Below are 24,986 nucleotides of genomic sequence, written 5' to 3'. Positions count from 1 at the left end.
TCCTCACCCAGCCACTGTAGATAGTCCCAGCTGTTTTTTTTCCAACCTAGGTTTATTTTTAGGGCAAATGAATATGATAGTCTGCCCACAATTCAACGCAGTGGTAATGTCAAGTAAAGATAGCCTACACGTTGTAAACTATTGTACGCAATGGCATTGCTGGGCAGCCTTTATCGCAAAGGGAGTGAGCTATGAAAGCGCTGCGATTTAGCCTAGTAATTTACCAGTAGGCTACTAAACCGCGACAATATTGTATCTCGTAGTGACCTTTTAGTTTAGGGCGATGTTATACAGATTCGGCGTCATTCTCACTCCGGAGTGCCCGGATGTAGAGGTGTTTGTGTTAGGGTCCCGTCCGGAGATGGGTCACTGGGACCCAAACAATGCAGTTCTGATGAAACGGACGCAGGTGGTTTTGTCCATGCGCGAACCTTGCCTCTGGATCGCCGACGTGCATCTGGCAGAACCGTGCCAAGAGAGCCTGTGGTTGAAGTTCATCAAACGAGTGGGGGGCAATTTCATCTGGGAAGGTATTATACAATGAATAGTTAAAATTTAGTCAGTGATTGGGTTTATAGCCAACACAACTGTTTTTGATAATCGAATTACTTAGGCTACTGTAGGCCATGCTCAATGCTGAACTATTTCCATCTGTTTCCATGCCATTTACCTTGACCGAGGTAAATTTGGTTTTATACTGGATATTTGCTGAATATTCGATTCTCTCGCGTCAATAGCCAAACTAGAGGAGAGGGTAACATACCTGCGGAGATCATTGTAGCTCAGTCGGCTGGGAGACGATGTAGGGATGAAAATATTTCAGTTGTCCCTCAGATTATTTAGAAACTGTTGACTTTCTGCTTTGTATGAGTTAGCCTAAACCTACCCATTGTATTAAATGTACATATTTTTCGCATAATTCACACACAATCAGAATTTGCTGCTTCAAATTCAGTAGCCTCTTTCCTCTCCTAATGGATCGAGGTAAAGGCAGTTTCAGGTTGGATATTCGACGGATATTCGCCTGTAGTTTTCCTTAAGTCCACCAACAGCAGTTAGGGACCGTCAACATAGTAACAAATCAAATTGTTCAAATTTCAATAGCTCTTTAACCATTACTCCTAACACTTTCAGAACTGGTTGTGGCTAACACAACCCTTTAGTTTGTCAATCTTCATCTCACAAAATTTTACATTAATTTTTCAAAATGTAAAATTTCAATAGCTCCTTGGTCATGTCAATTACACACCTAAGAAGCGTGCAGTGGATATACACCCATATTGCATAACCTCTAGTCATGTACCTTCAATATTGTTGTACATTAATATTAGTTTGACAATTAGGGGGTTCAGTCCAGTGTTGTGTTTACCCTTTTCTTTAATATTTATCTGTAATAATTGGTAGTTCTAAGTACTTATTTTCCTTGTTTTTTATTTTTCCACTGTTTTTAGCAATTGGAGATAAACAGATAATATCTCCTTTCGTTGTTAATATCAACCATAAAGGAAAAGGGCAAAGTACGAGAGTCATGCTATTAATTATCCAAAGCAGGGATGGAGAGTGAGTTAGTAAGGTAGACTGCAGTGGGTTTGTTGGTCGATACATATACTGAACATGTAACCACAGTAATGGTGGCCAGTAAATCAATTAATAAAAATGTAATATTGACAAATTAAACAGAAATTGTAGATTTTTAGTCTTTTCCAACATGTCACCAGACACTTAACTTCAAATAAGTATGAAACATTTCACAATGTTAACTTTCTCTTTGTCCCTGGTTGATGTACATTTCAGAGCCTCTTCAGTGTGGATGTGGTATAGCATACATTTTCAACAACAAAGACTGCACTTCCAGTTTGTGTTCTTTCCTCTGTTGAACTCTTTTGTCTTCATTTCTAGGTGTAACGGATGTGAAATAGCTAGCTAGTTAGCGGTGGTGCGTGCTAAATAGCGTTTAAAACGGTGACGTCACTTGCTCTGAGACCTTGAAGTAGTGGTTCCCCTTGTTCTGCAAGGGCCGCGGCTTTTGTGGAGGGATGGGTAACGATGTATGGGCGAGGGGACGGTTTATAGTTATACTGTTACATTGATGCTGTTGACCCGGATCACTGGTTGCTGCGGAAAAGGGGGTGAGTGTAATGAATGTGAAATAGCTAGCTAGTTCGTGGTGGTGCGCACTAAATAGCGTTTCAATCGGTGACGTCACTTGCTCTGAGACCTTGAAGTAGTGGTTCCCCTTGCTCTGCTGGCTTTTGTGGAGCGATGGGTAACGATGCTTCGTGGGTGACTGTTGTTGATGTGTGCAGAGGGTCCCTGGTTCGAGCCCGGGTATGGGCGAGGGGACGGTTTATAGTTATACTGTTACATAGGCAGAGTACATGGAACCACCGTTGGCATGCAAAACATTCAATCTAAAACAAAACAAAGCGTAACACGTTATAAATAATATCAAATATCAATGCAGTATGATGAATGACGAATTAGCCATCCATTGTGTTATATCATAAATGGTCTTACATGCCATCACTGTTGTCAAAAGATTATAAACATGTTAAATAAAGTTACTAACCCAGTCAGTCTTTGGGCCACATCCAGGTTCTTTATCAGTGGCACACATGAAGCAATTGTTGGTTTTGTTGAACTGTGAAATCATAGGCATGAACTGAACATATGGCTGTCCCACACAACTACAGAAAAAGAAAGAATTTACATTTACTTTGAATTAAATGTCATTACATACCAGACATTTTTAGTATATCATCAGCCATTTATTTTCGCAGAAGGTTCCATATCAATTTGGGAGGGGATGTTGGAAGTTCTGTGAAACTTTCTTGGCCATCTACACCAAAAAATTAAATAGAGTTTTTGACCTAATTGTCACATAACAGCTTACCATTCATTATTGAAAATATAACTATCTAGCGTGCATTACAAAGACCCTGCAGCTGAAGGTGTCCTGCTGCATGGTGGGAGTTATTTCCCCCCCTTTCCACTTTATGTCCACTCAGTCGTCTTTTCCATGGCTGGATCTTCTCATTTGGAAGTATTATTTTTTTTAAATGTAAACATAATGGAATTCTGATTAGTTATAGGCAGATGAATACACAGGCCATATTTGTATGCTTTTTTCCTTATCACTATAATCTAGTAGTAATTTAGTAGTAGAGGTAATTTCCTTTATGCCCCATTCTACAAACAGCCTCAATTATAGGCACTGAACCAACCCTATCACAGAGTGAATAAATGTAGAGTGTTTGTAGACTGTAAGAAAAAAATATTAAGAGACAGTTTCCTCAGTACGTGAAGTAGAGAATTCAGGCAGCTTTTCGCAGCTTTTTGTTAAAAATCGCGCAACATTTCAGCGCCGTGCTATTCATGCCAGGAATATAGTATATGCATATGATTAGTATGTGTAGATAGAAAACACTCAGACGTTTCTAAAACTGGTTAAATCACGGCTGTGGGTTTAACAGAACGTGCGTTTCATCGAAAAGTGCATGAAAATATGATCACTGAAAATGGAAAAAAAATATCCATCCGCGAATTCAAGGAATTGTTCAAAGTGAACCGAATTAAAGTAGGCCGAGGTTTCACTGCCTACAGCTTCCACACGTTGTCTAGAGTCTTGTCATTTGATTCGCAATTGATTCTTGGTCTAACCGAATCAGGGGAACTCCTTCCCTCCCGTCTCCGACCGGATGTTTTGGTCGAGCTCTCTTCGGCCATGTTTTATACACCGAGAGCAAAATAAATTACATCGCCTCCTGATGAATTTTATCGCTTATTAACGTGCACTAATACCTAAAGTTGCATTAGAACAGTATTTCGAAGTGTTTTGTGAAAGTTTATCGTCGACTTTTTTAATTTAAAAAAATGACGTTACGTTATGAAACGCAATTTTTTTCCGTTTATCACACAGTATTCTTAGATCGATATCTAGGCTATATATGGACCGATTTAATCGAAAAAAGACCCTAAATGATGTTTATGGGACATCTAGGAGTGCCAAGAAAGAAGCTCATCAAAGGTAATGAATGTTTATATTTTATTTCAGCGTTTTGGTTTGCGACTGATAACGCAAAATCGGTCGTGTTAGGTGACGTTGCAGTATTTTGAGGGTGCATGGTATCAGATAATAGCTTCTCATGCTTTCGCCGAAAAGCATTTTACAAATCTGACTTGGTGGATAGATTCACAACGAGTGTAGCTTTAATTCAGTATATTGTATGTCAATTTTAATGAAAGTTTGAGTTTTATCAAAAACTATACGTGGCGCACTTGAAATTTCCGCTGATATATGTTCCGACCACGGGACCACTGCCCTAACAAGTTAAAGAAAGTCATTTCACAAAGATCACAAAGGACAGTGCCCACCAAATCTATGACAACAGAGAATGAATTGTAAGCACCAAAGTGTTCGTCAACATAATATCTGAAAATCTCAGTTGTTGAACATAATACTTCTATTTGCAATAACAATTTATTATATATGCAGTTGAGGAATATTCCATGTACCAACACTACATGTAGGATGGACATTCCCACATACAGTAATACAAAATATATTTCACCTTTATTTAACCAGGTAAGCCAGTCGAGAACAAGTTCTCATTTACAACTGCGACCTGGCCAAGATAAAGCAAAGCAGTGCGACACACAACAATACAGAGTTACACATGGAATAAACAAATTTACAGTCAATAACACAATAGAAAAGCCTATATACAGTGTGTGCAAATGAAGTAAGATTAGGGAGGTGAGGCAATAAATAGGCTGTAGTTGCAAAATAATTACAATTTCACAAATAAACACTGGAGTGATAGATGTGCAGAAGATGAATGTGCAAGTAGAGATACTGGGGTGCAAAGGAGCAACAAAACAATATGGGGATGAGGTAGTTGGATGGGCTATTTACAGATGGGCTATGTACAGGTGCAATGATCTGTAAGCTGCTCTGATAGCTGATGCTTAAAGATAGTGAGGGAGATATGAGTCTCCAGCTTCAGTGATTTTTGCAATTCGTTCCAGTCATTGGCAGCAGAGAACTGGATGGAAAGGCGGCCAAAAGAGGAATTGGCTTTGGGGGTGACCAGTGAAATATACCTGCTGGAGCGTGTGCTGCGGGTGGGTGCTGCTATGGTGACCAGTGAGCTGAGATAAGGCGGGGCTTTACCTAGCAAGGACTTATAGATGACCTGGAGCCAGTGGGTTTAGCGACGAATATTAAGCGAGGGCCAGCCAACGAGAGCATACAGGTCGCAGTGGTGGGTACTATATGGGGCTTTGGTGACGAAATGGATGGCACTGTGGTAGACTGCATCCAATTTGCTGAGTAGGGTGTTGGAGTCTATTTTGTAAATGACATCGCCGAAGTAAAGGATCAGTAGAATAGTTTTATGAGAGTATGTTTGGCAGCATTAGTGAAGGGTGCTGTGTTGCTAAATAGAAAGCCGATTCTCGATTTAATTTTGGATTGGAGATGCTTAATATGAGTCTGGAAGGAGAGTTTACAGTCTAACCAGACACCTAGGTATTTGTAGTTGTCCACATATTCTAAGTCAGGACTATCCAGAGTAGTGATGCTAGGCGGGTGGGCAGGTGCGGGCAGCGATCCATTTAGTTTTACTTGCATTTAAGAGCAGTTGGAGGCCACGAAAGGTGAGTTGTAGCTCATCTGGAGGTTAGTTAACATAGTGTCCAAAGAAGGGCCAGAAGTATGCAGAATGGTGTCGTCTGCGTAGAGGTGGATCAGAGAATCACCAGCTGCAAGAGTGACATCATTGATATATACAGAGAAAAGAGTCGGCCCGAGAATTGAACCCTGTGGCACCCCCATAGAGACTGCCAGAGGTTTGAGGCTTCTCTATCTGAGAAGTAGTTGGTGAACCAGGCGAGGCAGTCATTTGAGAAACCAAGGTTGTTGAGTCTGCCGATAAGAATGCTATCACGCCTTGGTCTTAGTATTTTGTGTTTTCGTTTATTATTTGGTCAGGCCAGGGTGTGACATGGGTTTATTTTGTTGTATTTCGTATTGGGGTTTTGTAGTTATTGGGATTGCGGCTGAGTAGGGGTGTTGCATAGGCTTGGCTGCCTGAGGCGGTTCTCAATCAGAGTCAGGTGATTCTCGTTGTCTCTGATTGGGAACCGTATTTAGGTAGCCTGGATTTCACTTTGTATTTCGTGGGTGATTGTTCCTGTCTCTGTGTAGTTTCACCAGATAGGCTGTAATTAGGTTTCACGTTCCGTTTGTTGTTTTTGTATTTAGTTATTTCATGTATTGTCGTTTCTTTATTAAAGACATGAGTAACCACCACGCTGCATTTCGGTCCGACTCTCTTTCGACAAACGAAGAACGCCGTTACAGAATCACCCACCACACACGGACCGAGTGGCGTGGTAACAGGCAGCAGGAGCAGCGAAGGGAGGACGTTATGGACAGCAGAGGTATGGAGTATACTACGTGGGAAGAAATAGACAGGTGGGCGGTCGACCCAGAGAGAGTGCCGGCGCCCGCCTGGGATTCGCTGGAGCAGTGCGAAGAGGGCTATAGGCGAATGGAGTTGGAGAGGCTATCACGACGGCGCAGAGGGAAGCCCGAAAAGCAGCCCCAAAAATGTATTGGGGGGGGGGGGCTCAGGGAGAGTATGGCTGAGTCAGGAGATAGACCTGAGCCAACTCTCCTTGTTTATCGTGAGGAGCCAAAGAGGAGACCAGAACCAGAGCCGGTGTTAGAGGTGAGCGAAGCAGAGACTGTGAAGGAGCTAATGGGAAAAGTGGAGGAGAGAGTAATGAGGGAGTTGCTAGTATGGTGCTATAGGTACGATATTCGTCCGACGGAGCGTGTCGGGGATTTGATGGCACCTGGGTTAGCGCTCCATAATCGTCCTGAGGTGCATGTTAGTCGGCTGGTGAAAAATGTGCCAGCCTCACGCACCAGGCCTCCTGTGCACATCCCTAGCCTTGCACGTCCTGTGCCAACACTGCTCTCAAGATCTCCAGTACGCCTTCACGGTCTAGCCCATCCTGTGCCACCTCCACACACCAGCCCTCCGGTCGCAGCTCCCCGCACCAGGCTTCCTGTGTGTGTCCTCGGCCCAGTACCACCAGTGCCAGCACCACGCATCAGGCCTACAGTGCACCTCGCCTCTCCTGCGCTGCCGGAGCCTCCTGCCTGTTCAGCGCTATCAGAGCCTTCCTCCTCTACAGCGCTGCTGGAGCCTCCTGCCTGTTCGGAGCAGCCTGAGCTGTCCGTCTGTATGAAGCAGCCAGAGCTGTCAGTCTGCATGAAGCAGCCAGAGCTGCCAGTCTGCAAGGAGCTGCTAGTCTGCAAGGAGCTGCCAGTCTGCAAGGTGCTGCCAGCCTGCATGGAGCAGTCAGAGCTGTCAGCCTGCATGGAGCAGTCAGAGCTGTCAGCCTGTATGAAGCAGCCAGAGCTGTCAGTCTGCATGAAGCAGCCAGAGCTGTCAGTCTGCAAAGAGCGGTCAGTCTGCAAGGAGCTGTCAGCCTGCATGGAGCAGCCAGAGCTGTCAGTCTGCAAGGAGCTGTCAGTCTGCATGGAGCTGTCAGTCTGCAAGGAGCTGCCAGTCTGCAAGGAGCTGCCAGTCTGCAAGGAGCTGCCAGTCTGCAAGGAGCTGTCAGTCTGCATGGAGCAGCCAGAGCTGTCAGTCTGCAAGGAGCTGCCAGTCTGCAAGGAGCTGCCAGTCTGCAAGGTGCTGCCAGCCTGCATGGAGCAGCCAGAGCTGTCAGCCTGCATGGAGCAGCCAGAGCTGTCAGTCTGTATGAAGCAGCCAGAGCTGTCAGTCTGCATAGAACAGCTAGATCCGCCAGTCAGCCATGATCTTCTAGATCTGCCAGTCAACCAGATTCTTCCAGATCTGCCAGTCAACCAGATTCTTCCAGATCTGCCAGTCAACCAGTCTCTTCCAGATCTGCCAGTCAACCAGAATCTTCCAGATCTGCTAGTCAACCAGATTCTTCCAGATCCGCCAGCCAGCCAGGATCTACCGGAGCCTACTACCTGCCTGAGCTTCATCTCAGTACTGGGCTTCCTCTCAGTACTGGGCTTCCTCTCAGTACTGGGCTTTCTCTCAGTACTGGGCTTCCCCTCAGTCCCGGGCTGCCCCTCAGTTCCGGGCTGCCCCTCAGTCCCGGGCTGCCCCTCAGTCCCGAGCTGCCCCTCAGTCCCGAGCTGCCCCTCAGTCCCGAGCTTCCCCGCAGTCCCGAGCTTCCCCTCATTCCCGAGCTGCCTCAGTCCCGAGCTGCCCCTCAGTCCCGAGCTGCCCCTCAGTCACGAGCTGCTCCTCAGTTCAGTGGGGTTCTGGGTGAGGACTATTAGGCCATGGTCGGCGGCGAGGGTGGATTATCCCAGGACGCGAAGGGGAGGAACTATGACATTTATGGAGTGGGGTCCACGTCCCGAGCCGGAACCGCCACCATGGACAGACGCCCACCCGGACCCTCCCTATGGTTTTGAGGTGCGTCCGGGAGTCGGCACCTTAGGGGGGGTTCTGTCACGCCTTGGTCTTAGTATTTTGTGTTTTCGTTTATTATTTGGTCAGGCCAGGGTGTGACATGGGTTTATTTTGTTGTATTTCGTATTGGGGTTTTTGTATTATTGGGATTGCGGCTGAGTAGGGGTGTTGCATAGGCTTGGCTGCCTGAGGCGGTTCTCAATCAGAGTCAGGTGATTCTCGTTGTCTCTGATTGGGAACCGTATTTAGGTAGCCTGGGTTTCACTTTGTATTTCGTGGGTGATTGTTCCTGTCTCTGTGTAGTTTCACCAGATAGGCTGTAATTAGGTTTTACGTTCCGTTTGTAGTTTTTGTATTTAGTTATTTCATGTATCGTCGTTTCTTTATTAAAGACATGAGTAACCACCATGCTGCATTTCGGTCCGACTCTCTTTCGACAAACGAAGAACGCCGTTACAAATGCGGTGATTGACAGAGTCGAAAGCCTTGGCCAGGTCGATGAAGACGGCTGCACAATATTGTCTTTTGTCGATGGCGATTATAATATCGTTTAGGACCTTGACGTGGCTGAGGTTCACCCATGACCAGCTCGGAAACCAGATTGCATAACGGAGAAGGTACGGTGGGATTCGAAATGGTCGCTGATCTGTTTGTTAACTTGGCTTTCGAAGACCTTAAAAAGGCATGGTAGGATAGATATAGGTCTGAAACAGTTTGGGTCTAGAGTGTCTCCCCCTTTGAAGAGGGGGATGACCGCGGCAGCTTTCCAATCTTTGGGGATCTCAGACGATATGAAAGAGAGGCTAGTAATAGGGGTTGCAGCAATTGCTGCAGATAATTTTAGAAAGAGAGAGTACAGATTGTCTAGACCAGCTGATTTGTAGGGGTCCAGATTTTGCAGCTCTTTCAGAAAATCAGCTATCTGGATTTGGGTGAAGGAGAAATGTGGGAGGCTTGGCAAGTTGCTGTGGGGATGCAGAGCTGTTGACCGGGTAGGGGTGGCCAGGTGGAAAGCAAGGCCAGCCGTAGAAAAACGCTTATTGAAATTCTCAATAATTGTAGAGTTTCCTATCCTCAGTGCAGTGGGCAGCTGGGAGGTGGTGGTGCTCTTATTCTCCATGGACTTTACAGTGTTCCAGAACGTTTTGGAGTTTGTGCTTCAGGACGCAAATTTCTGTTTGAAAAAGCTAGCCTTTGCTTTCCTAACTGCCTGTGTATTTTGGTTCCTAACTTCCCTGAAAAGTAGCATATCGCGGGGGCTATTCGATGCTAATGCAGTACGCCACAGGATATTTTTGTGCTGGTCAAGGGCAGTCAGGTCTGGAGTGAACCAAGGGCTATATCTGTTCCTGGTTCTACATTTTTGGAATGGGGCATGCTTATTTAAGATGGTGAGGAAAGCACTTTTAAAGAATAACCAGGCATCCTTTACTGACGGAATGAGGCCGATATCTTTCCAGGATACCCGAGCCAGGTCGATTAGCAAGGCCTGCTCGCTGAAGTGTTTTAGGGAGCGTTTGACTGTGATGAGTGGAGGTCGTTTGACCGCGGACCCATTACAGACGCAGGCAGGGATCGCTGAGATCCTGGTTGAAGACAGCGGAGGTGTATTTTGAGGATAGGTTGGTCAGGATGATATCTATGAGGGTGCCCGAGTTTACGGATTTTGGGTTGTACCTGGTAGGTTTCATGATAATTTGGGTGAGATTGAGGGCATCTAGCTTAGATTGTAGGACGATCGGGGTGTTAAGCATATCCCAGTTTATCCCAGGTCACCTAACAGTACAAACTCTGAAGATAAATGGGGGGCAATTAATTGACATATGGTGTCCAGGGCACAGCTGGGGGCTGAGGGGGGTCTATAACAAATGGCAACAGTGAGACTTATTTCTGGAAAGGTGGATTTTTAAAAGTAGAAGCTCAAACTGTTTGGGCACAGACCTGGATAGTAAGACAGAACTCTGCAGGCTGTGTCTGCAGTAGATTGCAACTCCACTCCTTTGGCAATTCTGTCTTGTCGGAAAATGAATACACATACATAGAGGCATTGTTCAGCTATGATTTTACCACTCAGAATCCAGAATGGATATGACAATGGGGCAGCACAGGATGTAATACACCCTTACAACAATCTACTTTTTGTTCTTCTTGACTTATCTGGTAAACTGCTACTGTGTGTCAAGAAAAGAGCCCCAATTAGGGGTTAGTGTACTCCAGTAAAAAAGGGCTGGTTTAGATTAAAAACTATTTTCATGTGTCCCCGTTCATAGGGGCATGAAAGACTAGTCAGTGGTAGAATTGAGTTGGCACTTTATTGGCCCAAACACCCACAGACCCACAAGGTGGAGGTTACTCATGGACAGTAATTAGTCTTTTTATTTTTTATTTTGCATTGATGCATTGTGTCTTCTAACTGTCCAAGAATAGGATCCAAAGTGTTAGGGAATATTTGTTCCCATAAATACAAAGCAGGATGTCTCTCCTCATACCTCTGGCACTTTAGTCAGACTGCCAGACTGTGCACCACAGAGCCAATCAGGAGAGAATACATATACCTCTGGCACTTTAGTCAGACTGCCAGACTGTGCACCACAGAGCCAATCAGGAGAGAATACATATACCTCTGGCACTTTAGTCAGACTGCCAGACTGTGCACCACAGAGCCAATCAGGAGAGAATACATATACCTCTGGCACTTTAGTCAGACTGCCAGACTGTGCACCACAGAGCCAATCAGGAGAGAATACATATACCTCTGGCACTTTAGTCAGACTGCCAGACTGTGCACCACAGAGCCAATCAGGAGAGAATACATATACCTCTGGCACTTTAGTCAGACTGCCAGACTGTGCACCACAGAGCCAATCAGGAGAGAATACATATACCTCTGGCACTTTAGTCAGACTGCCAGACTGTGCACCACAGAGCCAATCAGGAGAGAATACATATACCTCTGGCACTTTAGTCAGACTGCCAGACTGTGCACCACAGAGCCAATCAGGAGAGAATACATATAGGTCAAAGTGTCTGTGCCTTTTGGATTTCTCTTTCTTTACAGAGAACCCCTGTGGTTCAAGTCAAGAGCTACCCTTCCCTTTTCAGTCTGCTCTACGCATGTCTGAGAGTGACAGAACCAGCAACCAAGAGTTTTTCACAGTATGTCCTAAAGAATCATTACACTTATGAATGTATGTCAAAATGTATTAGATCCAGTACAATGGAATAACTAAGACCTGAATTTGAATGCAGTGTTTTAAGAGTCCTCTTCTCTCTTTCAACCAAAAACACTTGGCCTGATGGTTCATACAGATACTGGGGAAGCAATATAGAAATGTATTGATCCCTTAAATGATTTTACTATTAAATGACCCATATCACAAGCCTCATACCTCTTCACAAAAATGTACCTAAATCAATTTTGGAAAAAGGATTTTACTCACAAAAACGTAGGAATTTATTTTTCCAGTTAGAAATAGTAGGCCATGCATCAAATAACTATTTTCATCAGAAAAACAAACCCTCAAATGCATTTTGTAAGTTGTCTGCAGGTGGCTTGTTGTGAATGCACTCAAATATCAAGTCATTATCAGGTTATGTAAACTGCGTTCTAATTCTCAACGTAGAAGGATTTGTCTTAACGTACAGTATATGAAAGTGATGCTATGAAAATGATTATTTCATGTTATAAAGCTCACTGTGACTGACAAATCACTGTCACAAATCAATGAAGGCCTGCAAAGCTTACAGATTTAGGTCTAATAGCATGAGATGAAAGTAGACAAACATCAGAGTGTGCGATATGAAGGTATAGTCGGTGGACATTCTGAACCTTGTTTGAGGTAGGTCACATGACCAAGGAGCTATTGAACTTTTACATTTTGAAAAATTCATTTAAAATAATGTGAGATTTAAAAAATCGTAAGTTTTTTTTAAACATTTTTGCAAATGTATTAAACATAAAACACGTATATCACATTTACATAAATAATCCGACCCTTTACTCAGTACTTTGTTGAAGCACCTTTTGCAGCAAATACAGCCTTGTGTCTTCTTGGGTATGACGCTACAAGCTTGGCACAACCGGATATAGGGGAGTTTCTCCCATTTGTCGCTGCAGATCCTCTAAAGCTCTGCAAGGTTGGATGGGGAGCGTCGCTCCACAGCTATTTTCAGGTTTCTTCAGAGATATTTCATCGGGTTCAAGTCCGGGCTCTGGCTGGGTCATTCAGAGACTTGTCCCGAAGCCACTCATGCATTGTCTTGGCTGTGAGCTTAGGGTTGTTGTCCTGTTGGTGAACTTTCTCCCCAGTCTGAGGTTGTGAGCGCTCTGGAGCAAGTTTTAATTGAGGATCTCTCTGTACTTTGCTCCGTTCATCTTTCCCTCAATCCTGACTAGTCTCCCAGTCCCTGCCGCTGAAGAACATCCCCAAAGCATAATTCTGCTAGCACCGTGCTTCACCATAGGGATGGTGCCAGGTTTCCTCAAGATGTGACGCTTGGCATTCAGGCCAAAGAGTTCAATCTTGGTTTTATCAGACCAGATAATCTTGTTTCTCATTGTCTGAGAGTGCTTTAGGTGCCTTTTGGCAAACTCCAAGCGGGCTGTCCTGTGCCTTTTACTGAGGAGTGGCTTCCATCTGGCCACTCTACCATAAAGGCCTGATTGGTAGAGTGCTGCACAGATGGTTTTCCTCCTTGAAGGTTTTCCCATCTCCACAGAAAAACTCTGGAGCTCTGTCAGACTGACCATCGGGTACTTGGTCACCTCCCTGACCAAGGCTCTTCTCTCCCGATTGTTCAGTTTGGCCGGGCGGTCAGCTCTAGGAAGAGTCTTGGTGGTTCCAAACGTCTTTCATTTTAAAATGACGGAGACCACTGTGTTCTTGGGGACCTAAAATGCAGGAGACATTTTTTGGTGCCCTTTCCCAGATCTGTGCCTCGACACGGCCTGTCTCGGAGCTCTATGGACAATTCCTTCGACCTCATGGCAGCACAGACCTCTTAACCAAGCCTGCAAGGACTATGAAGATGGCATATTCTGAAACAAGAGTGGATGCAGAACAATCCACACTGAAAAATATATAATAGTAATAATAATAATAATTTGATTTTGGATTTCAATCTTCAATTGCTGTTACATAAAATGTGCCAGGAAAATGACAATTATATATTCTGAATCAGGGAAGGTTTATCAGGGGATGCGTAACTGGTGGCAGGGAAGTCAAACGCAGGAGAGCAGAAATTGGTAAATAGCCGGAGCCGTTTAATGTAGATAACTATCGGCATACAAAAATAACAAAACACATGGGCACAAAACCGGTATTGTACCAGTCACATAAAGCACACGGACTTGCAATAAACAATTCCCGACAAGGACATGGGGGAAAAAAAGAGTAAAAATATACAACATGTAATTAGGGAATTGAAACCAGGTGAGTGAAAACAAGACAAAACAAATGGAACATCAAAAATGGATTGGTGATGGCTAGAAGGCCGGTGACGTCGACTGCCGAACACTGCCCGAACAAGGAGAGGAACCGACTTCGGCAGAAATAGTGACAGTACCCCCCCCTTAACGCATGGCTCCAGCAGCGCGCTGTCACTGGCCTCGGGGACGCCCCGGGGCGAAAGTACGGGGCGATCCGGACGGAGACGGTGGCATAGAAGGGTTCAACACGTCCTCCTCCGGAACCCAGCATCTCTCCTCCGGACCGTACCCCTCCCTGTCCACGAGGTACTGAAGGCCCCTCGCCCGACATCTCGAATCCAGGATGGATCGAACGGAGTACGCCGGGACCCCCTTGATGTCCAGAGGGGGTGGAGGAACCTCCCGCACCTCAGCTTCCGGGAGCGGACCAGCCACCACCGGCCTGAGGAGAGACACATGGAACGAGAAGTTAATGTGGTAATTGGGGGAAGCTGTAACCTATAACATACCTCGTTCCCTTTCCTCAGGACTAAATGGCCCCACAAACCGCGGACCCAGCTTCCGACAGGGCAGGCGGATAGACATGGGCGGAGTCCCATGTCTCCTCCACGCGCCGGAACCAGTCATCCACCGCAGGAGCTTCGGTCTGACTCTGATGCCAAGGAGCCAGAACCGGCTGATCTGTTAGGTAAGAAAAGGGAGTATGGGGAGCACAGGAAATCAAAATGATGGATCTCATCAAATAAATATGGTTATTGCTATCTGGAATCCCCCTGGAAGGGAGAGAGGTTAGTGGAGGAGTGGCGGAGCGAGTTCTGGGCCATCTCTGCCCAGGGCACGAACGTGCCCCCTCCCCCAGCCGGTCCTTGCAATAAGACCTCAGAAACCTACCCACATCCTGGTTAACTCTCTCCACCTGCCCTTTACTCTCGGGGTGAAAACCTGAGGTAAGGCTGACCGAGATCCCCAGACGTTCCATGAACGCCCTCCAGACCCTCAAAGTGAACTGGGGACCCCGATCAGACACTATATCCTCAGGCACCCGTAGTGCCGGAAGACGTGAGTAAACAGGGCCTCCGCCATCTGTAGGGCCGTAGGGAGACCGGGCAAAGGGAGGAGACGACAGGACTTAGAAGGTGGAAGATCGATTATGAAATCCACCGACAGGTGCGACCACGGCCATTGTGGAACGTGTATGGGTTGTAACTTACCTTTGGGCAGGTGCCTAGGAGCCTTACACTGGGCGCACACCAAGCAGGAGGAAACATAAACCCTCACATCCTTAGCCACTAAGATAGCGCACTGTCTGACCGATCCCAGGATGACCAGAGGAGGGTGACATGTGGGCCCAATAGATCAGCCGGTCGTGGACACCAGGCGGAACGTACAGACGCCCAGCTGGACACTGAGGGGGAGGGGGCTCTGCACGTAACGCCCGCTCAATGTCCACTTCCAGCTCCCACACTACCGGCGCCACTAAGCAAGAGGCGGGGAGTATGGGAGTGGGATCCATGGATCGCTCCTCTGTGTCATACTGCCGGGACAGTGCCTCTGCCCATACACACCTTCCCAAGCACTCTCATGACCACCCTGTGAGAGCCCTCTGTTGCCATGATATAGAGGGGTTATGATGAGCTAACCAGGGAAGGCCCAGTACCGCGGGAAACACAGGAGGGTCAATGAGAAAGAGACTGATTCTCTCCTCGTGACTCCCCTGCGTCACCATGGCCAGGAAGATAGTGGCTTCCCTGATTAGCCCGGACCCCAATGGTCAACTATCCAGAGCGTGAACTGGGAAAGGTCTAGCCACAGGGATAATGGGGATCATAAGACTAAGAGCGAGCGCTCTGTCAATAAAATTCCCAGCTGCGCCTGAATCGATAAGCACTTTATGTTGGGAATGCGGGGAAATCGGGGAAACAAACAGGTGGACAACAGGGGACTCTGGATGACAGTGGTGCAGACTCAACTGGGGTGACGCCAGAGTGCCCTGCCTGCTACCTTGACTCCCAGAGTCTTGCTTAGCCTATGTGGGAACTCCTTCAAGAATGCTGGAAAAGCATTCCAGGTGAAGCTGGTTGAGAGAATGCCAAGAGTGACAAGCTGTCAAGGTAAAGGGTGCCTACTTTGAATAATTTGTTTAACACTTTTTTGGTTATTACATTATTCCATGTGTGTTATTTCATAATGTTGATGTCTTCACTATTATTCTACAATGTAGAAAATAGTAAAAATAAAGAAAAACCCTTGAATGAGTAGGTGTGTCCAAACATTTTACTGGTACTCTTTATATATACACTGTATAATATATGTTTTTTTAGGTGTGGATTCTCCATCCACCCGATTTAGAATATACCATCTTCATTGTCATGGCATGCTTGGTTAAATAGCTATTTTTGAGAGAACCAAATATCCAATGTATTTATTTTTACCAAGGTATTGCCTAGATGACTACAAGTTCAGTATTAATTATTCTGCCTCTTTCATCTTTAATAAGCCATTCAACCACTTGATGGCGGCAAAGGCACGTCTTTGAATTACACAGGCTCAGGGGTTTGGCTCTTTCTGACAGAAAGGGCGGAGCACGGTGATTATAGCATGCTTGTCCCATTACCACCTTAATGACCACCAGGACAGAAGGAACACCTTACAATGGCCCACCAAATTGCAATATCTCGTCCATCATTCCCTGCAATCTCACTCATCTGCTGTATCTTCTTTAAATAAATATGTTTTGGGGTAGTATTTTGAAGTTTTGTTGAAAGATAGATTAGAATATGAGAGGGACAGTTCAGAAAGTGAGTGGTGGATCCATTGCATATAGGGTTCGGGCAGCAGCACTACCAGTAGATCAGCCTCCGGCACCTGCTATATCTTCTTGATAAATATACTTATGTGAATGGTTTCCATGAAGCCTAGCTCGAAGTCCTCTAGGCCTATTTGCAAATGATTGGATTAACAGTGAATAGGACTAATAACTTCATGAATAACTGTTTCTTTATTTGGTGTTGTAAGCCTACTTGAAGGGCTATTACAGTACCTACCAGCACACATCACCTTAAAGTGAGAAGAGGAGAAGCAAGAGAATTTACACCGCCCAAAATCTGTCTTTGTGATACAAGCCTGTTTTTGTATAGACGTCTATTCTATGAGAGTGTCGAATTACATGAGGTTTATTTGATCGAACAGAAGTTTCGTTATTTTTAGGCTGTTACAAATGTACTAATATAAGTGGATGCACGTGGTATTCTGGCAACTTTGAGAAAAACAACTTAGTTGTGCCTGTTCACACAGGTATCTGACCTCTCATTGGCTAGAATGGTCCCACCTGATCTCGACCTACCTTCAATCATTGAGGACATGTATTTCCATTGTTAGAGTGGTCACTTGGCTATCTTGTCAATATAATAGATAATCTTTGACTTTAATACAAACATGCTTTATTTGCTTTGTTCCCAGGCAACGGTTCCCACCACGACAGATGTTGTGTGTACGACCAGAGCAACCTGGTGGACGGGGTGTACTGCCACCCTATTGGCCACTGGATCGAGGAGACAGGTCATACGGACGAGATGAAGCACACGACTGACTTTTACTTTGGCGTGGCCGGCCAGCAGGCCATGCATTTCAACAGGTAACATAATACCTGACCCCATTGTCTTTCCACAGGTGGCATCACTCCTTTGCAACGCTCAGGAGTGTTTGAGGTTGTCTGTAGCCATCCCCCGTGCGAGAGAGTTGGCTATTTGCATTATTCAAATAATCAGTTTCCTCCTCCTTTTCTTTAAGACATCAGTGGATCGCTGTGCCTCCAAGCAAACACTAGAGACAGACTTGTATCCTAGTGAGTTTAACTACAGCACCCCTTCCCTCAGTATGAAATTAGATGCTGTTGTAAGTTATTGTTTGCCTGCCTTTTGTGATGTGAAAACTGTTGTGTACATAATTTGATAATGCTGTAAAAGTTAATGAGTTCCCCTGAGGGGGTGTGTTTCCCTGGTAAGTGGGACAGCTTTTTTAATGGAGCTCTCTTCCACATTCTGCCAATTAAGTTGCCCCTTTCAAAGCAAAAGGGCTTCTTTCAATAAGATGTAGATTTAATTTTGTCTTGATATTATTTTGTCTTGGAATAATTTATGACTATTAACTTAATGTTCCCAAAAATGTGCTCCCCGTAACATCAGTGCAGTAACTGCCAAAATAAAGGAAACACTTTGTAAATGAGGGATACAAACTATATTGAAAGCAGGTGCTTCCACACAGGTGTGGTTCCTGAGTTAATTAAGCAATTATCATCCCATCACGCTTAGGGTCACGTATAAAAATGCCCAGTTGCCCATTATTTCGGCTACCATGGCTAGACGAAGAAATCTCAGTGACTTTGAGAGGAGTCTCAAAGGATCATAGGGGGTGTGTGTGTGTCTCAGTCACCAGATCTCAGCCCTATTGAACAATTATGGGAGATTCTGGAGCAGTGCCTGAGACAGCGTTTTCCACCACCATCAACAAAACACCAAATGATGGAATTTCTTGTTGAAGAATGGTGTTGCATCCCTTCAATAGAGTTCCAGACACTTGTAGAATCTATGCCATGGTGCACTGAAGCTATTCTGGCAGCTTATGGTGCCCCAACACCCTATTAAAGTACCCCAAGGCTCAATCCTAGGTCCCACGCTCTTCTCAATTTACATCAACAACATAGCTCAGGCAGTAGGAAGCTCTCTCATCCATGTATATACTACATTTATGTACTATCCATAGATGCTAGTCTTATTCTCAGTCGGCCCCTCCCCGGATTGTGTGTTAAATGCTCTACAACAAATCTTTCTTAGTGTCCAACAAGCTTTCTTTACCCTTAACCTTGTTCTGAACACCTCCAAAACAAAGATAATGTGGTTTGGTAAGAAGAATGCCCCTCTTCCCACAGGTGTGATTACTACCTCTGAGGGTTTAGAGCTCGAGTTAGTCACCTAATACAAGTACTTGGGAGTATGGCTAGACAGTACACTGTCCTCTCAGCACATATCAAAGCTGCATGCTAAAGTTAAATCTAGACTTGGTTTCCTCTATCGTAGTCGCTCCTCTTTCACCCCAGCTGCCAAACTAACCCTGATTCAGATGACCATGCTACCCATGCTAGATTACGGAGATCAGCAGGTAAGGGTGCTCTCGAGCGGCTTGATGTTCTTCACCATTCGGCCATCAGATTTTCCACCAATGCTCCTTATAGGACATATCACTGCACTCTATACTCCTTATCTCTGTATAGATGGTCATCTCTGTATACCCGTCGCAAGACTCACTGGTTGATGCTTATTTATAAAACCCTCTTAGGCCTCACTCCCCCCTATCTGAGATATCTACTGCAGTCCTCATCCTCCACATACAATACCTTCAGGCCCTTTGTGCTGTTGTCTCTGCCCAATAATGTTTGTACCATGTTTTGTGCTGCTACCATGTTGTTTTGCTACCGTGTTGCTACCACGCTGTGTTGTCATGTGTTGCTGCCTTGCTATGTTGTTGTCTTATGTCTCTCTTTATGTGTTGTCTTTCTTGTTGTGATGTGTGTTTTGTCCTATATTTATATGTTTTTTTTAATTTTATTTTTAATCCCAGCTCCTGTCCCCGCAGGTGGTCTTTTGCCTTTTGGTAGGCCGTCATTTTAAATAAGAATTTGTTCTTAACTGACCTAGTTAAATAAAGGTTAAAATATATATTTTTAAATTAAGACACTTTATGTTGATGTTTTCTTTATTTTGTCAGTTGCCTGTATTTGATCCTGAGGTGAATGGCTACTCCCACCACATCCTCATGTCATGAGTGTAATGCTTCACCCTTTTCAATCTCCAAGCAGCGACAGCCAGCCATGATTACTCTCCTCCTTCCTTTTTAAGCTTTGCTCTCTCACACACCATTTTAATTACTATGGGAACTGGGTTTTGTAAGGGACTCAGCAATTAATTCAGTGGGACAACGCATTCAAGGGCTCTTCAGAAGTTAAACCATTAGTGGTTGTATCGCATCAACCCCATGACCTTCTCTTTTCACTTGTTGGAGAGATGGGAGGGTCAATATTTAGTTATGTCCTCTGGGCACCTCATAGATAGCTCATTTCGTTAACGATAGCTCGCCAAATCCATTAGAGTAACGAAAGATTAAAAGTGTTAAAGACCTTAAATAGATTTTTGTAAAGAGGAGGGCAAAGCCTAGGGGAGGTCACTGATAATAATCCTTTCCAATATGACAGCCGGACTGTCACCATCATTTGTTGAGAGATGGCGAGTCATTTCATTTGGCTGTGTCATAACAATTCAGTGGTATTAAATTAAGTTGTTAGACTAAATTAAGTAATTTACTAACAGCAGGTTGAGAGGTTCTATTCAATGTAGTCTTTCAATGTTCCGATTGGAAATAGAGTTGAGCAGTACATTTTGGTCCTGGATGTGTGATTCTTTGACTTTGATCATTATGGATGAAAGGGAAAGGCGATACCTCTAGTCAGTTGTCCAACTGAATGTATTCAACTGAAATGTGTCTTCCGCATTTAACCCAACCCCTCTGAATAAGGGCAATAGGAAAAAGTGGGGTGAAATAAATGACAAAAACCCATTTGGGGCGGAAGGGTAGCCTAGTGGTTAGAGCATTGGACTAGTAACCGGAAGGCTGCAAGTTCAAACCCCTGAGCTGACACGGTACAAATCTGTCGTTCTGCCCCTGAACAGCCAGTTAACCCACTAGGCTGTTATTGAAAATAAGAATTTGTTCTTAACTGACTTGCCTAGTTAAATAAAGGTTAAAAAAAATAAAATTACAGTAGCAAACACACACACTTGCCCTGTTTGCTCGGGTCACACACACACACACACACACACACACACACACACACTTGCCCTCTTTGCTCAGGTCACACACACACACCCTGTGCTGAGGTGAGCTGCAGTACACAGCAGAAATTAGCCTGGTCCCCCTGAAGCTCTGGACACACACCTTGCATGAAAATGAGAGAGAGGGTGGCCACTGGCTAGGTCCAGCTGGTTTTAATTTGTAATTTGTGGCCCATGGCCTTACAAGCTTTTGTCAAGCACCTCTGTGCTGCAGGAGGCAAATTAGCTTTTTAAATGAGAATTCCAGGCTGGTATCAGTGTAGCCACTGGTATCATATACACCTCATTCTCTAAAACATGTATCATTGTTTATCTGAACGAGAGGGTCATGCACTTTACAGGAGCATTGTCTGCTATGCATCAATCAGAGGTGACTCCCAAGGACTTTACTGTTGTCTTGCTAATGAAATTCAAACATGTTCGTACAGTTGGGCTATCTTCTGTTTACTACCATGCCAGGGCTGGCCAAGTTTACCCAGTGGGAAAGAAGATGATCTCACACCAGCCTACACCTTCATCTGTACCGAATGGGCCAGTTAAGCCTTTACAGCATGTTTTAAAGCTGATGCACAGTAAGGAGAACACAAACATCTACTGTAGATGCTACTAAATACAAAACGACACACTTGGGATGTTCGAGAGAAGTTTATACTGTACCCTTGTGTTGAATCAATATGCCCATTTCTATGGGAGTTGTGAATCACTCATTTTCACTGGATTTTAGCAGAACTGAATAGAGTTTCCAGATGTAGAGAGAGTCTTTCTTAGAAAAAAACCCCAGCTCTAAATCTAATGTGGAGGCAAAAGTTCCTGAATAATCTCCATTGAGCTCTTAAGCAAATCAGCAGCATCTGTCTTTGAGTGTCACAGCCCTGGTTTTCCATTAAAACCCAGAGGTCTGTGGGCACCAGCCACCAGCTGCTGGCTCAACTAGATGGATCCCTGTGATGTCATCAGAGACGAAAGAGGAAGTGAGACACCCCACTCTGTTTTTTTCTGGTTCAATAAAAGTCAATGAACTAAGTAGACCAGACCAGCTGCTATTGCATTGGTGTCTATGGGAGGCACACCCAGTTAAGTAGACCAGAACTTACTTTTCTTTCCAATGGTTAACGGCCTGTGTGAACTATCTTCATTTATCCACCATCTTTGGTGTCACTCGAGGACATTACTCTGAAGCTGTCCATGCTTTTATGTGTCACCTCCTCCCACTGACTGTTATTTTACGCATGTTAATGAGCTCTAAATGGAGTCTGGCTGAGAGTGACAGGGCAGAAAATGAAGGGAGGAGGTCAGGGGACAAAAACAGCTGGAGAAAATGACAGGAGAGGGAGAGAGCGATGAGATGAAGGACAGAGAACGCTTTTCCGAGAAATGGGGAATTTTTTTATCTTTTGTGTGGAGAAAGAAATTTGATGAGCGAAAACAGCTTTAGATCACATGCCTGAGGTCTGTCTGGGAGAGTTGCTAAAAAAAAACGGCACCTCTCTCCCCAGGAATTAGACTAGTGCCTTTTATAGCTCTCTCTCACCCCCTGGGCATATTAACTTCCACGTTCCAACCCCTCAACCCTCTGCACTTCTCTTACCTATGCTTCATCAACCCCACTCCCTCAACCGCACTCCCTCAACCCTATCAACCCCACTCCCTCAACCCCATCAACCCCACTCCCTCAACCCCATCAACCCCACTCCCTCAACCCTATCAACCCTACTCCCTCAACCCCACTCCCTCAACCGCACTCCCTCAACCCTATCAACCCCACTCCATCAACCCCACTCCCTCAACCCCATCAACCCCACTCCCTCAACCCCATCAACCCCACTCCCTCAACCCCATCAACCCCACTCCCTCAACCCCATCAACCCCACTCCCTCAACCCTATCAACCCCACTCCCTCAACCCCATCAACCCCACTCCCTCAACCCCATCAACCCCACTCCCTCAACCGCACTCCCTCAACCCTATCAACCCCACTCCCTCAACCCCATCAACCCCACTCCCTCAACCCCATCAGCCCCACTCCCTCAACCGCACTCCCTCAACCCTATCAACCCCACTCCCTCAACCCCATCAACCGCACTCCCTCAACCCTATCAACCCCACTCCCTCAACCCCACTCCCTCAACCCCACTCCCTCAACCCCATCAACCCCACTCCCTCAACCCCATCAACCCCACTCCCTCAACCTCATCAGCCCCACTCCCTCAACCGCACTCCCTCAACCCTATCAACCCCACTCCCTCAACCCCATCAACCCCACTCCCTCGACCACATCAACCCCACTCCCTCAACCACATCAACCGCACTCCCTCAACCACATCAACCCTATCAACCCCACTCCATCAACCCCACAACTGCACTCCCTCAACCACATCAACCCCACTCCCTAACCCCACTCCCTCAACCACATCAACCCCACTCCCTAACCCCACTCCCTCAACCACATCAACCCCACTCCCTAACCCCATTCCCTCAACCTCATCAACCATATCAACCCCACTGCCTCAACCACATCAACTCAATCAACCCCACTCCCTCAACTCCTCTGCTCGTTTTCCAGAGTCCTGCCCCGGGTGTTTCTGGGTAGCTGCCCTCGCCAGGTGGAGCATGTGACCCTCAAGCTGAAGGAAGAGCTGGGTGTTACCGCAGTGATGAACTTTCAGACTGAGGGGGATATGGTCAACAACTCGTCCGGCTGCCGCCGCGACCCCGGGCAAGAAATGACCCCAGAGACCATGATGCACCTGTACAGGGACTGTGGCCTGGCGTACGTGTGGATCCCAACACCAGACATGAGCACTGAAGGTGAGGAAGGAGAGGGGGGTCTGGGGTATGTTCAGGACTGCAACTGTGTCTCTCCAGGAGTGAAGTAGACGGTCATGAAGCACTCATTTATGGATCCTTGTATGGATCTGGGAAATCCAGATCCATGTGTTGTCCAGGAGTAGTAAAGGAATAGTCAGAAAGCCCTTCTCTGACATATTTTTGTATGTCTCCCCCTGCAGGCCGGACTAGGGTGCTTCCCCAGGCTGTCTTCCTGCTGCACGGTCTCCTGGAGAACGGTCACACGGTCTACGTTCACTGTAACGCTGGCGTTGGGCGCTCCACCGCAGCCGTGTGCGGTCTTCTCATGTACGTCCTGGGCTGGAGCAAGAGGAAGGTGCAGTACTTTGTCACAGCCAGGAGGGCGGCGGTGTACATCGACGAGGAGGCACTGGTAAATGCCCAGGAGGACTTCATTCAGAAGTTTGGTCGCCTGCGCACCTCTGTTTGCTACCCGCAAACATGAGGGTAGAACCCCCTGTGGTGTGGAGTGTTGCTGCCTAGCTGTGCATGGCTGTCTGCCAGTGTGCCATAGAGACAGTGGAGAAAATATATTTAGTTGAAGTACTGCATTAATCATCTGTACACCCGGCATGATTTGTGCGGAAGATGCCTGAAGGTGAAATAACTTAAGTGAATATCAACCTCTCCACTGATTTGATCCAATGCAAATTACCAGTTTAGTTGAGTGGCTGTCATAAACTGGTCAATGACGAGGTACCTCGAGGGAATTCTACTAGCTGCGAAAGCTATTAATACTTATCATTGTGATGTGTTTGTTTTGTAGCTTTGGGGTTGTTTTTAATTTATTTATTGATGGTATTATTTCTAATTGCGTCGTGAACATTGTCTGTAGATTTCTGTTGTTATCTGCAGGGGTTTTAGAAGGACCTTTTGTTCAACCCTTGTTTTTATTAATCAATGAACAGAGCTGACATTTCGAAAAGGCACCTTGAAGCTGTTGTGGTGACTGCAGAGCTGCTAATGGAATACTTATGACTGACTGAGACATGTAGCTCCTGCAGGACCCAGCCTGAGTTGCGAATCCAGACAACAGTAAATATAAACTGGGTCAGGCACAAAGTCAGTGGCAAGGTGAGAATTTCACTGTCATGAGGGCGAGTTTAGGAAAGAAGAGAAATATAAACTGCTCCTCTTTTGCTCTCAGCCTATCTTCTCTCCACATTATACTCCTCAGTAAGAAGGGATTACTGCTGTGTCACCTCCGCTACCTTCTGAGAGAAATTCTGTCTTTTCATAGTCAATGGTGGCTCCCTGCAAATACAAATGATGGTTGCTTTTGTTATGTAGAAGCCTTAATGCTGCTGAAAATAGGAAAATGTAATTTCCTGCAAAATAAAAATAAATAAAAAGCCA

General features: G+C 45.6%; 1 protein-coding gene across 2 annotated transcripts; it reads left to right on the top strand.

The window, feature by feature from the left end:
* epm2a (EPM2A glucan phosphatase, laforin) lies at positions 1 to 24,986 on the top strand. 2 transcript variants are annotated; one of them, XM_035758195.2, is made up of 4 exons: positions 1 to 530; positions 17,359 to 17,533; positions 23,347 to 23,591; positions 23,792 to 24,986. In XM_035758195.2, the coding sequence occupies exons 1-4, from the start codon at positions 284 to 286 to the stop codon at positions 24,073 to 24,075; spliced, it is 951 nt and encodes a 316-aa protein (XP_035614088.1). In that variant the 5' UTR covers positions 1 to 283; the 3' UTR covers positions 24,076 to 24,986. The 2 variants fall into 2 exon arrangements, with proteins under 2 accessions (XP_035614088.1, XP_035614089.1); XM_035758196.2 differs by lacking the exon at positions 1 to 530 and adding an exon at positions 14,449 to 14,587.

The sequence above is a fragment of the Oncorhynchus keta genome, chromosome 8 (genome assembly GCF_023373465.1).
Source record: "Oncorhynchus keta strain PuntledgeMale-10-30-2019 chromosome 8, Oket_V2, whole genome shotgun sequence".
Taxonomy (NCBI): Eukaryota; Metazoa; Chordata; class Actinopteri; order Salmoniformes; family Salmonidae; genus Oncorhynchus; species Oncorhynchus keta.
This window is presented reverse-complemented; position numbering and strand designations above follow the sequence as displayed.